At 45.1% G+C, this 14,935-nt stretch overlaps 2 protein-coding genes across 11 annotated transcripts in view; one reads left to right on the forward strand and one right to left on the reverse strand.

The window, feature by feature from the left end:
• Positions 1–5,248: 5,248 nt before the first annotated feature.
• On the forward strand, positions 5,249–8,953 carry cas (castor zinc finger transcription factor). 2 transcript variants are annotated; one of them, XM_017152800.3, is made up of 5 exons: positions 5,249–5,721; positions 6,031–6,278; positions 6,695–7,385; positions 7,522–7,931; positions 7,995–8,953. In XM_017152800.3, the coding sequence occupies exons 1-5, from the start codon at positions 5,433–5,435 to the stop codon at positions 8,394–8,396; spliced, it is 2,040 nt and encodes a 679-aa protein (XP_017008289.2). In that variant the 5' UTR covers positions 5,249–5,432; the 3' UTR covers positions 8,397–8,953. The 2 variants fall into 2 exon arrangements, with proteins under 2 accessions (XP_017008289.2, XP_017008288.2); XM_017152799.3 differs by having other exon boundaries at positions 5,249–6,278.
• A 103-nt stretch (positions 8,954–9,056) lies between these two features.
• The window catches only part of plx (PTB_TBC1D1_like and TBC domain-containing protein plx), a 35,642-nt gene continuing 29,763 nt past the window's right edge, over positions 9,057–14,935 (reverse strand). For all 9 annotated transcript variants that reach the window (XM_017152792.3, XM_017152793.3, XM_070217660.1 and 6 more), the window contains 5 exons: positions 13,370–14,257; positions 13,165–13,307; positions 12,507–13,099; positions 11,878–12,447; positions 9,057–11,821 (listed from right to left, as the gene is read on the reverse strand). In XM_017152792.3, coding sequence (XP_017008281.2) covers positions 10,802–11,821; positions 11,878–12,447; positions 12,507–13,099; positions 13,165–13,307; positions 13,370–14,257 — 3,214 coding nt within the window. In that variant the 3' untranslated portion in view covers positions 9,057–10,801. The remainder of the gene's footprint in view (positions 11,822–11,877; positions 12,448–12,506; positions 13,100–13,164; positions 13,308–13,369; positions 14,258–14,935) is intronic.

Here is a 14,935-nt window from a genome sequence, read left to right on the forward strand (position 1 = left end):
TTTACTTCTGCTTTTTCGCTTTTGCATTAGCCCACTGAATTTACATACGACAATCTCATATTCAGTTACAAATGTTTCGAAACAGAAAACTTTTGTTAGTCACCTTTGTTCAACGTTGGTACTACACGGCTCAGTTGATTACAGTTTTCGCAGGACAGCCGCTTGTTTTGAGGATCCTGCGATTGCTATCCCATGAAGCGACAATTAATATTTTGGAGGAAATATTGGAATTAGCATTACACTGGCAAGTCAATTAGCCAAGTGAAGGGCATGTCACTAAACGAGAATCGCTCAAAGAGACTTTATGGGGCTTTAATTGCCACTGAAGTTCATCCTTCCTTAGTGGTATATCTGTGCTGAGTTATCTGTGATGCCATCAACGTGAGAAAATCCCTGAGAACCATTTGAATTGAAATCGCGTCCCCCATCTATCTCCCTAATTACGCCAATTGCCTGCGGCACTTCGATTTCTTTGTCCTTTTTCCCAATTTTCAAGATTTATGCTAAAAAGTAAACAAAAAACGTTTGAATATTCAATCCGAAGGGCGCTTTAGTGGGCATGCACACCCTATTTACCTATTTCCCTATTCTTTTGAGATAATGCACTTTTTCCGTACTTTCTTCCTTTTTGTGATCCTTTGTTTTGGGATGCGTAGAGCCACAGATTTATTGCCTAAGATATATCAGAATTTTAACTTCTACCCTCGCATGGCAAATGCCATCTTACCCTAAAGATTTTTCAGCACTCGAATATATATATTAGTGATTCCTTTTACTTGTGGAAAACTACTGACCCTCGACTAATGCACGCCGATTCATGCAAATAAATTGGCAGATACCTGAGCCGAGATGAATATTTATTTCAGGCAATTTACCGTCCAAGTGGACACGTGACAATGGCGACACGAGTGAAAAGTCGAAGATTATCTCTGGAGGCGTACTGACCAATGGGCAGCGCGTGTGCGTGGACCTTAAAGGATAATGGGTTTCTTATTGAGCGGTCAAACAGGTTTCTCGCAAGGGTCATCTTGAGTGGTCATCCTTTCTTGCGCGTGGCCAGTAAACGAGGACTAATTGAGACGGTCAGTGGTCACGCCTGATGTGCCGCCATCTTTCCTCATCCGTCCCGTTTCTCTTCCGCTGCTAATTTATAACGGTTATTCCTTGTGAATCCCTTCAAGGATCTTTAAAAAAAACTTGAGAAAAGATTTCACATCTAATCCCTGTCCTTCGGGTCAGGACCTAATGTGTACAATGAAGCCGAAAGCTGCAATTTTACTCGCTTTTGCGCATCCTTTCGGAAGCAGTCCGGGAAAACAACAAAAGGGTTGAAGGGTCGCTGGAAGGACCGCCTCGCCCGAAAACCGGACCGGACTCGCGACCACGAATCAAAAATGAAAATCACAAGAAAACCGGTTTGGACATTGGCATTAATTTTCAGAAAGGCCGCGAAGAAAATTTCGACAGCGCAGCAAGCAAAAAAAAAAAAGGTTGAAAGGATGAAACCCTTGCAGGATATACGAGCCATATGGCGGTCCATAGTCGGATCTGGTCAGCCTGGAAGCAGTGAAGCGATGCTGCGCTCCGAGGCTGGATATTGGGTGCCTCGTCCTGATCCTGTTTCGTTTCCGTTACCTTTCCCGATGCTGTCCTTGGGGTGGCGAGCGAGGCGGACAGGAGGGACAATGGCGACCGGGCTCAAAGGGTTCCCTTGCGGTCATGCATTCAAATTATCTTTCTACTTTGTTCTCAGCATGTCCTGCTGTCCCGTTTGGGAAGCTCTGTGGCCGGAGGTCAGCCATTTTGTTGAACCCGTGTTCTCCAATTAACGGACATTTCTCAAGGAATTCACAGCGAACTTTTCATGGGAATCGAGCAGGGACAATAGATAAGCGTAAAATTGTACCTTTTGTTGTTACTTATAACTTCTTATTGTTATGTTTAAAGTTTAAACGTTATAATAAACAATGTTTGTAATCATAATACTGATTATAATTAAAGGGTCAATAAAACTAGATCTTGAAATAAATACTAGTTCTTAATTAAGTTCCTATCTTTTTATATCCTTCTTTGAATATTTGATTTATTTTTTAAAAATTAAAATTGTATATATTAATAACTTATTAAAGTATGGAGAAACAACTATTATTCAGTCTCTAAAATTATTTGAACACAACTATCATGGAAAGTGTTTGAAAATGTGGAACAAAATTATTGGTTTTCTATGTGACTTCATGTTAATCTTTAATACATTTTTTCATATAATTTGATCGTCTGTTCGCAGCTTTAGGCCAGAGCCTCTGGACGACGCGTGCCAAACTGACCCCTGGAATGACCGTTTGACTTCCCCCCATTAATCGTTAACCCTTTAGGTCCATTCTGAAACTCGTTCTTGACCAGCTCTAAGTGATTGAGATTACTCGGTCGCGTGTCCATTGAGGGGTTGGTCAGTCCAAGATGCCCAACTGGCATTCTCGATTACTTATCACATTTGCATTGTCACTGCAATGACTGTATCCTTAGCCATTGTCCATCCGTTGCATCCCTAAGTGGCGCGAGCTGAGGCCCTCAAGAAGTGTCGGCAAAACCCAAATGAAGATCCTATTAGCATTGGCTATGGTCATTGATAGCCAAGATTTATGCAAAAGGGACAGCAGCCCAGGGTTCCTTCGTCAGGGGTCAGCAGTGTTGCCCAAACAAAGAGCGAGAATTGGCAATGAATATATTGAAATATCATCGATCTGTGGAATACGATTCCGTTGGCCCATCGGGGGTAGAAGTTGAGATACTCGAATGGCTTAGGCAATAAATCTGTGGCTAAACGCATCCCAAAACAAAGCATCACAAAAAGGAAGAAAATTCGGAAAATATTCTTTATCTGCAAAGAATAGGGAAATAGGGTGTGCATGCGCACTGAGGCGCCCTTGGGATTGAATATTCAAACGATTTTATTTACTTTTTAGCATAAATCGTGAAAATTGGGAAAGGACAAAGACGTCGAAGTGCCGCAGGCAATGGGCGTAATTAGGGAGATAGATGGGAGAATCGATTTCTGTAAAAAATGCTTTCGGGGATTTTCTCATGTTGATGACATCACAGACAACTTGGTATATAGTATATACCACTAAGGATGAACTTCAGTGGCAATTATAGTCCCATAAAGTCTCTTTGAGCGATTCTCGTTCAGTTACATGCCCTCACTTGGCTAATTGATTTGCCAGTGTAATGCTAATTCCAATTTTATCCTCCGAAATAATAATTTTCGCTTCATGGGATTGCTATCGCTTGGTCCCTAAAAAAGCGGCTGTCCTGCGAAAACTGTAATCAACTGAGCCCTGTAGTACCAACATTGCACAAAGGTGACTAACAAAAGTTTTCTGTTTCGAAACATTTGTAACTGAATATGAGATTGTCGTATGTAAATTCAGTGGGCTAATGCAAAAGCAAAAAGCAGAAGTAAAACCATGAATGGGGAAATAAAACAAGACCAGAGCCTGCGCTACGAATACGAAATCTATGGGCTTTTGTTTGCATTTTCATGCAGATTTCCATTTTCAGTTGCTATTTTATATCTTACCATGAGGCACGGAACCTTTTCTGTAATCAATAGCCCCGAACATGGGCTAGTCTCTCTCTCTCGCTGCGTTATCCATGTCACTCAATTATGGCAACAATTGGTAAATCCACTTCATTCCCAATTCGCCAACCAAGTGACAAACCATGTCCTGAGCTGATCCTTCTGCTTCTGCCCCTCCTTTCCTCTCACCTTGCCAAGTTCCGAGCTGAATTCAAAATGCAAATTCAAAATCAATCGTACCTCAGCCTCCGCCCCTCGTCCCTCGCCAATCGATTTGTTCGATGTTCGGGGGATTTCCTTGCTGATTTGCATAAATTTCCAGATTGCGCGCGTGCGCAGTCGATCGGAGGACCCGAATCTGTAACGAAACCCTCCTCCCCGCCGTAAGTGCAGGTCCATTTGCATAACACTAGCTATACGAGCTGGTGATCCGGATGTCGAATTTCCCACCCGATCGCCCGCTCTAGCTTCGGGCTGATGTGCTAAAATTATGCAAATAGCTCTGCGTGCCAATATTTTACAGCAATAATTTATGCAAATTACAATCGGCAAAGGATTCGGTGCTCCTGCGCAGCGGATGTTACATGTCGCCTCCGTCGTATGGAAAATGTTTTTAGGGGTTTGCTCACGTTCACCATTTCTGCAAAGGTTTTTTATATGCTAATTTTTTTGCAATGGGTCCATGAAAATTTTGGCATTTTTAATTGTGTTTTTTTGCACGATTGTAATGCAGATTTTTTGCTCGATTGTAATTTTAATTTGGAAATTTGGGTTTTTATTTTTTGCATTTGAATGGATTTTATTCGATTATTTCGAGAACGGAAGGCAGCTGCTCCAGTTTTATTTCGCAACCGCGCCAATTCCGCGAAATCATTTCAGTTTTCAATTTTGCCGAAATTTGTAGAGACAATTTGCATAGAGATGTGATAGAAAAAGGAACAAAGATTCGGACTCTGTATTTTGTACGGGCTAAGAGTTGATTATATTTATGGAAATAAGCAAATGCGAATGGGGACGAGAATATATACTGTGAGAAAATCGTTAAGACATTTTTAATAAATATATTGAGATGACATTTTTATAACGGCTATTTAATTTACAGATTCCTTTATGACATTATTTTATGTAGATACTTATATAACTAACTAAAAGTATTTATATCCACTTTCTCATCCTGTAGTTTTAGTTACAGTTTAGCAAATTTTACTGCAAAATTGAATTAAATTCCTTTGCTGATCTATACTCTTCTATCTTTTGCTATCCCTTTCTGACAGCCATTGGCCAACCGAGATTCCTTCACAGATATCCGCTCCTCTCTCACATTCTATGACATTTTTTACCTAAAAAACTCTCTTTTCTAGATAAATTTACATGAACGCTGGCATTTTATTGGTCGAGAAAAAGCGAACGAAAAAACGGAAACCAGCCGAAAACAATTCGAGTTTTCCCAGAGCATTTTCCGGCGAAGGGTCGCTAAAAAACTAGGGGATGAAGGTCGAGCCACCACCAACGGTCTTCTCAGTTTATTCGTTTTTTAAGAGAGCGGAGAGCCAGCGAGATCGGTTTTTTAAGAGACGAGAGGGCGAGAGGGTTGCTGCTGGGAATTGGGTTTGCGCAATTTTTGCTATATTAGCTGGAGGCCGCGGAAGAGTTGAAACAGTTTGAGCCTTGCAGCCGAACTTTGAGGATCGCTGAGACGTCGTGCAAGAAAAGTCGATCGAAGACGAGATATTCGTGCTGTGTTCTGTGCTGTGACCTACTAGAAATCTAAAAGAAGAAATCTTGAAGAATTTTTAAAAATAAAAAATATATCCTTGTGCTGTGCCGAAAATATCCAGAAAAGTGCTCCGCAAAAATGTCGAATCAAATGGAGTTTATTATGCAGCTCTACATGATGAACTTGATGAAGCAGCAGCAGCAACTGCAGCAACAGCAGCAGCAACCGCTGGCTGGATACACCTACACCCAGAACGAGGATATCTCGAGCAGCACTTGCCTGCAGCAGCAACACGAACAGCAGCAGCAGCAACAGCAACTCTCGCAACAGCAACAGCCACAGCCAGATCCTCTCAAGACAAGAACGCACAAACGCATTAGCTCGCAAAACACCAACTGTAGTAGTAGCCGTAGTTGTAGTCCCAATAGTAATTTGATTGCTTTTCAACCACAACAATATACAGGCGCTACAGCAGCAACACCACCTAACAACAACACACACAACCTGGTGGGCCAAATGTTGCTCAACAGCCTGCCCCCGCTGACGCAGTACATGTTGCAGCAACAGCAACAGCAGCAGCAGCAACATTTGCTGACCACCTCCAACCTCCTACTAACACCCTCCCACACCCCCAGTTCCCTGGGAAAGCTGGATCCGCCGCAACATCAGTTGCTGCTGGGCCAACTAGCCGGCTCCGAACAGTTTACCACAAATAATTTTCTGCAATCCTCCACAGTGACATCCACGCCAATCGAGAAGGCAGCCACACCAGCGACCTCAGCAGGAGCAACTGCCGGCAACCTTTCGGCGGTCACAATCAAGTTTGAGCAGGACTCCGCCGACGACGAGGACGATGACAAGCCGCTGTCCAGCCTCAACAGCTGCAGTTCCTCGGGCCGCACCAACGCCAGCTCCGAGAAGCTGCTCCTGTCGGGCGTCCATCCGCTGGAGTCAACCACCGACAGCCTTGACTCACCCAGCATGGTAAGTGATCCTTCAGAATCGGGGGCTTAATTATACTTGTATATTCCCAATTAACTCTTAGTGAAATTAAATTCATGTTTCTATATTGTCATCTTTCACAAAAGAAATTTAAATTAGAATTTAATAATGTCCAGTTTTAATTTTTGTTCCCTATTTTGCTTTGTTTTTTTTTTTGGGAATATCCCACGCTCTGTTGCTGTAATTTGAGAGATATACATGAAACAATTCGTGATTTGAAAACTTCAAGTGTGAGGGTAAACAGAAAGATCGCGATTCCAAGGAAAACAAACAGCTGTGTCGGCAACGCGTGGGTTCCCCAGCTGTGGGCACCAGGCAGTCTGAGACTGAGATTGGCCCGACAAATGTATCCAAGAGTATGCTATAACGTTGTCCCTCCCTCTTCCCACTCTTTGCAGTACACGCCCGTCAAGCAGCCGGCGGACTCATCGTACAACATCACGCCCGTCGAAAGCGAACTGACCCCCAACACTCCCCTCCAACAGACCCAGACCATCTCCCTACTGACCCCCCCTTCCAGTGAGCAGAGCAAGAGCCTGGTCAGCCTCTCGGCGGCCAGCGGCCTGGATGCACTTCTCCAAAACGAGGAGGTTCTGAAGAACCTGCGCAAGGTGTCCTCCTACCTGGAGTGCGAGAACAGCCTGTGCCGGCAGGAGAACCTGCGGGAGCACTTCCACTGCCACGAGGAGCCCTGCCAGGGCAAGATCCTGAGCAAGAAGGACGACATCATCCGGCACCTCAAGTGGCACAAGAAGCGCAAGGAGAGCCTCAAGCTGGGCTTTGCCCGCTTCTCCTCGGCGGACGACTGTGCTCCGGCCTACGGAGAGGGCTGTGCCTACAACTGGAAGCAAACCCACTACCACTGCGTCTACGAGCACTGCCCGAAGGTGTATGTGAGCACCAGCGACGTCCAGATGCACGCCAACTTCCACCGCAAGGACTCCGAGATCGTGAACGAGGGCTTCCGACGCTTCCGAGCCCACGAAAACTGCCGCATCGAGGATTGCCCCTTCTTCGGCAAGAAGATCTCGCACTACCACTGCTGTCGCGAGGGCTGCAATCACACCTTCAAGAACAAGGCTGACATGGGTAAGTCCACTATTATTGCTAGGATAAAGTCAGTAGAGGTAGTAAAAAGAGAGATTTAAGAATACCCTTTAAAGGATTCTGTGATATCCCCACTTTATATTAATTATTTTAATTTATTTATTATTTCTTTCCTTAGACAAACACAAGACCTACCACCTGAAGGACCACCAGCTGAAGATGGATGGCTTCAAGAAGATCCTGAAGACCGAGACGTGTCCCTTCGAGGCCTGCAAGTTTTCCACCGTCTGCAACCACATCCACTGCGTCCGCGAGGGCTGCGACTACATCCTGCACTCCAGCAGCCAGATGATCAGCCACAAGAGGAAGCACGACCGTCAGGACGGCGAGCAGGCCTACCAGCAGTTCAAGGTCAAGCAGGATGTGGAGGAGTCCTCGCTGGATGCCACCCCCCAGCAGCCGGCCATTAGCGTTAGCCAACCTCAAGTGAGCAACTCCGCTTGTGGCAGCAACGCCTCCACTCCGCTCTCCTCCCTCTCCGCCGAGCATTTTCTGGCTCGCAAACGCGGCAGGCCTCCCAAGAAAATCGTAAGTATATATTTATAAATTCTAAATTAAATGTGCATATATATTTATACTTTCCATTTACAGCAATTGCCCGCCGATGTTCAGCAGTCGGATGCCAAGCGTCTCAAGTTGGAGGATGATACCACCAATCCCGCCCTGTTCATGCCTCAGTCCCAGCCAACGGCCGCAGTTCATCCGCTGACCAATGGTCTATTTGCCGGCCTGCTTCCCGCTGCCTCTGCTCCTGGAGTGGACCCCTCGGCCCCGAACTTCCAGCTCACCCACCTGATGGCCATGTTCCAGCTGCAGAATCCGCTCTTCTACCAGAACCTCTATCCCGGAATGACCCAGAACCCTTCTGTGCTCGGGAATCTGGCAGCTCTGAGCGCCGCTTCAGCAGCAGCGGCGGCGGCAGCGGCGGCAAATGGCGTTGGAGTCCAGCAGCCCAAGGCGGAGTTTAGCTTTAAGACAGAGTTTAAGGAGTAGAAAGGATGCATGTCCTTAGGGTAGCTTGTAACTAGTTAGTTGAACCGACGGACTGTAGACCTTAATGTACATACACGCTTAAAGCAGGATGGTTTGGTGGGGTTTGAAGGCAGGACCAGGACATGCCATCCTCTCCTCCACAAAAACCAACTCAGCCACACTTTGAGGAGCTACAAGTCTCTGCTCAGAGTGTAGCTGAATTGGCTTTTGAAACAAGTTTTTCCCTAGCTTAGATGTTTCAGTGCCACATTAATTTTTAAAATTTTTCAGCCATTTTTAATAAAAAAGAAGAATTTCTTGAATTTTAGTTTGACTAAAACTGTGATGTTTTCATTAGACTAACTTTTTTAATCGATAGTGAGAATATAGTATATGCCGGACTTAGGAGACTTGGATTGTCAATAACATAGCATATAAGCATTAACTTCTGTGTGATATACTAATAAAATAGGGATAATTGTTTTGTATTTTAATAAATAACTAGAAATTGTAGCAAATGCAGCTTTTTTGAATTTAGAAAATAACCTTACCTGAATAAATTATAAATATTACCATTTAAAACCAAAATGTTTGGGTTCATGGCGCCTTATTGGGGGTACATTGAAAAAAAGACTGGAATACCTTACCAACATATAAAATAGCTCAAAAATTTCCAAATCATTTTTGATTAAATAATTTTTGACTTTATTACTGTTTTCATGTAATTGTTGTTGATTTTACTCATAGTCTAACAGAAATCAGCTACACAAACTCCGGACGCCTGATAAAAGCCGTCCAGCTAAGCAATACATACATAAGTACTTAACACAAAAGCAAATATAATTTCCTTTGCTTGAATTATTCATATTTTAATAATCGTATATATGTAAACAATCAATACAATCCAAGTACCATAATCATAATGAAAGAGATTTCAGAAAGTTGTATCCTACTCAAGAACAATGTACAAGCAAGTATCGTCGGTATTGTTTTATACATTAGGTATCTGACTTTAGTTTACATTGCAAAGTAAAACCCTGGGAGAAATGTACAAATATAGGTAAATTAAGAATAACATTAAGAACTAATGGTCTAGAACTAAAGAAACATCAAAATCAACAAGTAAGCTACTAAGTAAATTCGTAAATTACACTGTGCAGCATTTTTAGTGCTTTTTAAATTTACCTCGATGGATGCTATATTTTTTAATTCGTTACGAATTCCCAAGTTAAACTGCGTTTTCCAAAAAGTTCCCCGACGCAAGGATTCTTAGCAAAAGGACCTCAAAGTTCGGAAAATGCTGAAATTGGTCAACTTTGCGGAGCTCTCAGAGGCAAATGGATGCATGGTTTGATTCGATGTTAAAGTTTTTTAAAAGATACACCCTTTATCTTTTAAACCCCATACTTAAAAAATGTTTAAGATTTTTTTTAAGGCAGAAACAAATTCTAGAAAACATAGTCAAAAAACATAAAAGTATACAGCTGCGGTCAAAATGGTAGTAGTGTTGCCGCCCTGTGTATTTAAAAGTTTGTTGTTGTAATTGACCTTTTCCTGGTAATATTGTATGATTATAATTTTACTATTAGACTAATTGGATAAGAAAAAATTACAACATGAAACTTTTAAAAACACAAGGCGGCAACACTGCTACTATTTTGACCGCAGCTGTATGTTTTTCAGTTGTTTTTTGAAATTTATTTCTGCCGTAAAAAAAATCAAAAAATTATTTTATGTATGGGGTTTGAAAGATAAAGGGTGTATCTTTTAAAAAACCTTAACTTCGAACCAAGCCATACATCCATTTGCCTCTGAGAGCTCCGCAAAGTTGGTCAATTTCAGCATTTTTCGAACTTTGAGGTCCTTTTGCTAAGAATCCTTGCGTCGGGGAACTCTTTGGAAAACGCAGTTTAACTTGGGAATTCGTAACGAATCCAAAAATATACCATTTATTGAGGTTAATTTTTGATGCTGCATAGTGTTATTAAGTCAATAGAAAGGGGAAAACTAAAACAGACTACAGACTCATTAATGCTTCTTTTGATTTTGTTGTTTTTCGGCCTAAGGTTGCCTAAGGTTATAAGCTTCGATTTTGATGCGGTAGCCAAATTTATAAAACCTTGAAAAAGCATTATCCAATTTATTCCTATAAGCATGTATACTTGTCTAGTATTTGGGGCATCAGTTTATAACGATTGCATAACTTTCGGAGCAATATCTATGGCAACATTTTGTGCGCACATCGACACATACACACAATTTGAAAACGAAGTAGCTGAAGTTTATATCTTATAGGTTGGGTTAATCGTATCTAAGCCGCAACAGAAGAGGTTATGAGTAGCGTTGGGTTACTAAGCTGCCCGATCTGCCTTCGGGCCCTAATCGCGATAAAATCCGCGCAGCAGTTTCCCGATGAATCAGAACCGTTAGCTGCGACCGGTGGTCGCCGTGGCCGCGGGCGGTGCCAGCTCCACGGGCACAGGAGCCACTCGCACCGCGGACTCCGTGCTGGACTGGTGCTGGACTCCACCCAGCGGAATAGCTCGCATATGGTGCACCGGACGTATGGACTTGAGCTGTGTGGTGCCCTTGAAGCGCACGTTTACATCGCCTCCGACCATGCTGAGCGGATGCATGGCCTGCGGCTCCTCGACATCCTCTCGCGCAATAACAGCCATCGTCGTCGCTGGCGGCACCTCCTCCATGTGCTGGGGAGACGGAGCTGTGGTGACGGCCACTCCGTAACTCTGGCGCTGGGCCAGCGGAGAGAGAGCCGGGGGCGTGGTCCGGTAGCCCATGCGACTGAATATGCTTCCTCCGCTGCTGTTACTGGCCGTGCTGGGCGGACTGAGGGGCGTGCCAACGCCCGAGTCCACCTCCAACGGGCTTTTGATATTCGCCACAAACTTGTCCACATGTTCCGGCAGCTTGAGCTCGTCCAGCTTCACTTGCATGACGGTCCGGGCGCTGGCATTGTCCAGTAGACGATTGGGTCGCGAGGGTGGCGTCGGGGACAACGACTCGCTGGCATTGGAGGACTGCCCGTTGAGGCGATGCTGCTGCTGCTGCTGGCGCAACTGCTCAAAAAAAGGTGTCTTCTCCTTCTTCTGCTTTTGTGGCGAACCATGTTCGTCTCTTTCGGTCAGCTCTTCGAGCACCTTGAGTGGAAACCCCAAGTGACTGTTGACGGAAATGGACTTGCCGATTTTGCGCTCGGTGAAGATGGGTTTGCGACGCTGGCGTTCTAGGTCGTCCAGCTGCTGGAGCATGCGACGCACCTCGTTTGGCAGCTCCAGGTCGGGGTTGTGCTCCACCAGTTGGCCGACGTACCGACCGAGTGTCTGGATGGTGAGCTCTAGGGACTGAACTTGCGATTGAAGCGTGGTGATCTGAGCCTGCTGGGAGGAGCGTGTAGTCTCCAGCTGAGCAATCGACGATTGAGCAAACTGCAAAATGAAAGATTAATCAATATTGTTTAAAATGTTTTAACTCAATTACTTACCTGCAATTGCTGCTCCAGATGCTGGTTCTGCGTCTTCTCCCTGTTCAGCATTTCCAGGTGATGATTGGTGGTGGTGATCTCCTCCTGCAGCACGTTGTACTCCACATTGTACTCGGCCAGCTGCTTGCCTATGTCCATGCTGAAGACCAGCTTCATAATCTGCTCCATGCAGTTGGGCTCTATCTTGGGCACCACCGTCTTCAAATAGTCCATGATCTCCTCGAAGTTGTCTTTGGCCAGAAGTTGCTGCTTGTGCACCGAGAGCAGAGCAATGGCAAACTTAAAGATTACATCGGAGGATTCCAGGAAGAGCAGATCGAAAACGCGGGCCACGAATCCCAGCGGAAACTGGGAGCTGAAGACAGTGAGAATCCAGGGAGCGGCATACAGAGTGGGCGAAACGTCGTTTTGATCGAGCCACACATACAGATCCGGCAAGTGATCCTTCACCAATCGGGAGAGCTGGTACAGCTGCAGCTGAAACTTTTTCATGTCGGGCAGGTATTTTGTGCGCATATTACGGCGGAACATCAAGTGCTTCAGAAGCTGAAACGCGTTGGACTCATCGCACTGGAAAGAAACAGAAATCAAGGAATTGTCTTCACAGAATTCGCTCAAGGGAAACCCACATGCAGGAGTAATACGCCGCAGATGAATCCTAGACCCTGGCAGTATCCCAGCTCGGGATCGAGAATGGAGTATGCCTTCAGCAGGTTGAACAGCGACAACTGCCCGAGTCCCAGGGGATCCTTGTAGAACTGATGATTGGGAAAAGTCCTGCCCAGATCGATGAAGATTGCGTGCTGATGTTCGGTGAGGTGTTTCAGCAAGGTGTGATACGGCGTATTGAAGTTGGGAAAGCGCTTTGTGTCGACCGGAGCCGTGTTCATGGAATGCTGCTCGGCCAGGAAGGTCCACACGTCGCCGCGCTTCGATCGGGGTACTCCCGTGCGGATGGCGTGACCCAAAACCTTGGGATCCTTCTTGTTGCCAATCTGCGTGGAGTTGCGCTCGATAATCTGCTCCCAGCGCTCGATTAGCTGCTTGTCGCAGGGCACAATCTCCTCGTAGTCCAACTTAATGCGCTTCAGCTCGTTCTCGTTCTGGCGTGCCTGCAACATGGCGTTCTCCGTCTCCATGCGGTTCAGCATGATAGTCTGCCGGATGGCAGTGCGCCACAGCTCCCTCAGCTCCGCCGCATCCCGCTTGCCACGTTTCACAGCTGTTATTTAAAAAGAATTTGATGAATTTTTACATATTTCTATATATGATATAGGAAAGACTTACGTTTGCGCATCGGCGATAGAAACTCGGTGGGCACCTCGCTGTCTAGACCCTTGGAGGGCGTCACAACACTATTGAGTATTGCCTGGCGCCAGGAGCCCTGGTGGGTTTCCGCCTCTTTGGGACTATTGCCCACCTTGATGAATCTATGTGGAGTAAAATTTATTATTGGTAAGGCTCCTAGAAAAAGATTGATTTCTCTACTTACATATCCATCATGGGGCTCTTTAGCTGTTCAGCTGTGGGCTTGCTGCTGGGACTGGCACCCACCGTATTCGATCGCGAGCGAAAGCCCTCGGGAGGCGACTGTGTGCCCAGGGGCTCGGCGGATCCCTCCCTGATATCCCTTAAATTGTGTGGCGGAACGGCAATATCATCCTTGGAGGGCTTGCGTTTGAGGAGATTGTCAAACGAGTTGGTCAGCGAGCGCTTGGCCTTCATGAAGATGGTGCTGCCGCCGAGATACTGGTTGAGGAACTCCGACCTGTTCTCGGCGGTGTCGTGGACATGCCTTTGCTGCCTGGACTCGCAGTGCGCCCTTAGCAGCATCATGAGGAACTGGTTTTGCTCGGCCACCGGTGAGTTGGTCTTCTCCGAGCCGCAAAACTTGGCCCACACGATCTCCTGCTCGTCGTCACTGAGGGTTTCGATGCGACGCAGGATCAGGGCCTGGGTCTTCTTCTCGGAGAGTCCCTCGACATCCGTGCAGAGTTTGTGGTACCAGAGCATCGGGCAGTGCTCGCAGCTGAAGATTTGGGTCTCCTGTTTCTTCTTTTGCTCCGCGCAGGTGTCAAAGGCCTGAGCGATGGCGGCCACAATGTCATCACAAACGTGCTCCGACTGGCACTTGAACACGTAGCCAATGTAGCCGTCGTTGTTCAGCTCCCGACAAATGATGCCAAAGTGGTCCAGCGACTTCTGACCATGGACACAACTGGCCACGTCCTTGAAGTCCTTGTAGAGGAGCACCTGCTTGCGGTCGGGAGAGATGAGGCGGAGATCGCATCGTCCTACCAGAAACACCATCGTCCTGTTCTGTTCCACAAATGGCGGAATGCAGCCCTGCGAAGCGGAGCGATCCCTCAGCTTGGGTATGCTGAAAATGGAGGAGTTAGTGTCTGAACAGAAACAGATTTCGGTGCTCCAAATTCTAGGTGCTTTGGGCGGTGTCATGCGACTAATAAAAGGGGGAAGCGATGGGTGCTACTGGGCAAGCGAAACAAACGAAAAGGGGATAAACTATTAAGGGATCGAAAGTAAGACTATTTTGGCATTATCTTCCTTGAGAATCTTTTAAGCCATTCGTTTTAGATCAAGTTAGAAGTAGTTGTTTAGTACACAAGTCTTTGAAGCGAGCAGTTTTGATGCATAATTATAATATCATTAAATAATTATTAATATTAGTAAAAAGTTTTCAAAGAGATTCAAAAGTTAAGGGGTTATTAAGGCAGCTGGAAAAAAATCACCTTTGCCTTGGAAATTCTTTTTTGTGCAATAACATTGAAATTTTTTTTTAATTTAAGTACATTTATCGACTTTATGAAATTCAAGATTAAAAAAAAAAACGTTCGTTCAGCGACAAGAAATGAAACCAGTTGAACTTATAGTTTTCTTTAAAATACAAATAAAAGTTATGGCTTGTATTAGAGTACCTAACCCCTTACTTCGCTCAACAAATGTTAAACATGCTATAAAATAATATTTTAAATAAAAATATATGCTAAAGTTGCAGAAAAAATTTTGATTTAGGCATTAGCAATGTAATTTAAATCAA

This window comes from Drosophila takahashii, chromosome 3R (genome assembly GCF_030179915.1).
Source record: "Drosophila takahashii strain IR98-3 E-12201 chromosome 3R, DtakHiC1v2, whole genome shotgun sequence".
Taxonomy (NCBI): Eukaryota; Metazoa; Arthropoda; class Insecta; order Diptera; family Drosophilidae; genus Drosophila; species Drosophila takahashii.

Bases quoted from the DNA above. Each gene is read 5' to 3' on its own strand.
- cas (XM_017152799.3), top strand. From the start codon at position 5,433: ATGTCGAATCAAATGGAGTTTATTATGCAGCTCTACATGATGAACTTG. The intron at 7,386-7,521 runs GTAAGTCCACTA...TTCTTTCCTTAG, and splicing joins CAAGAACAAGGCTGACATGG to ACAAACACAAGACCTACCAC. The intron at 7,932-7,994 runs GTAAGTATATAT...TTCCATTTACAG, and splicing joins GCAGGCCTCCCAAGAAAATC to CAATTGCCCGCCGATGTTCA.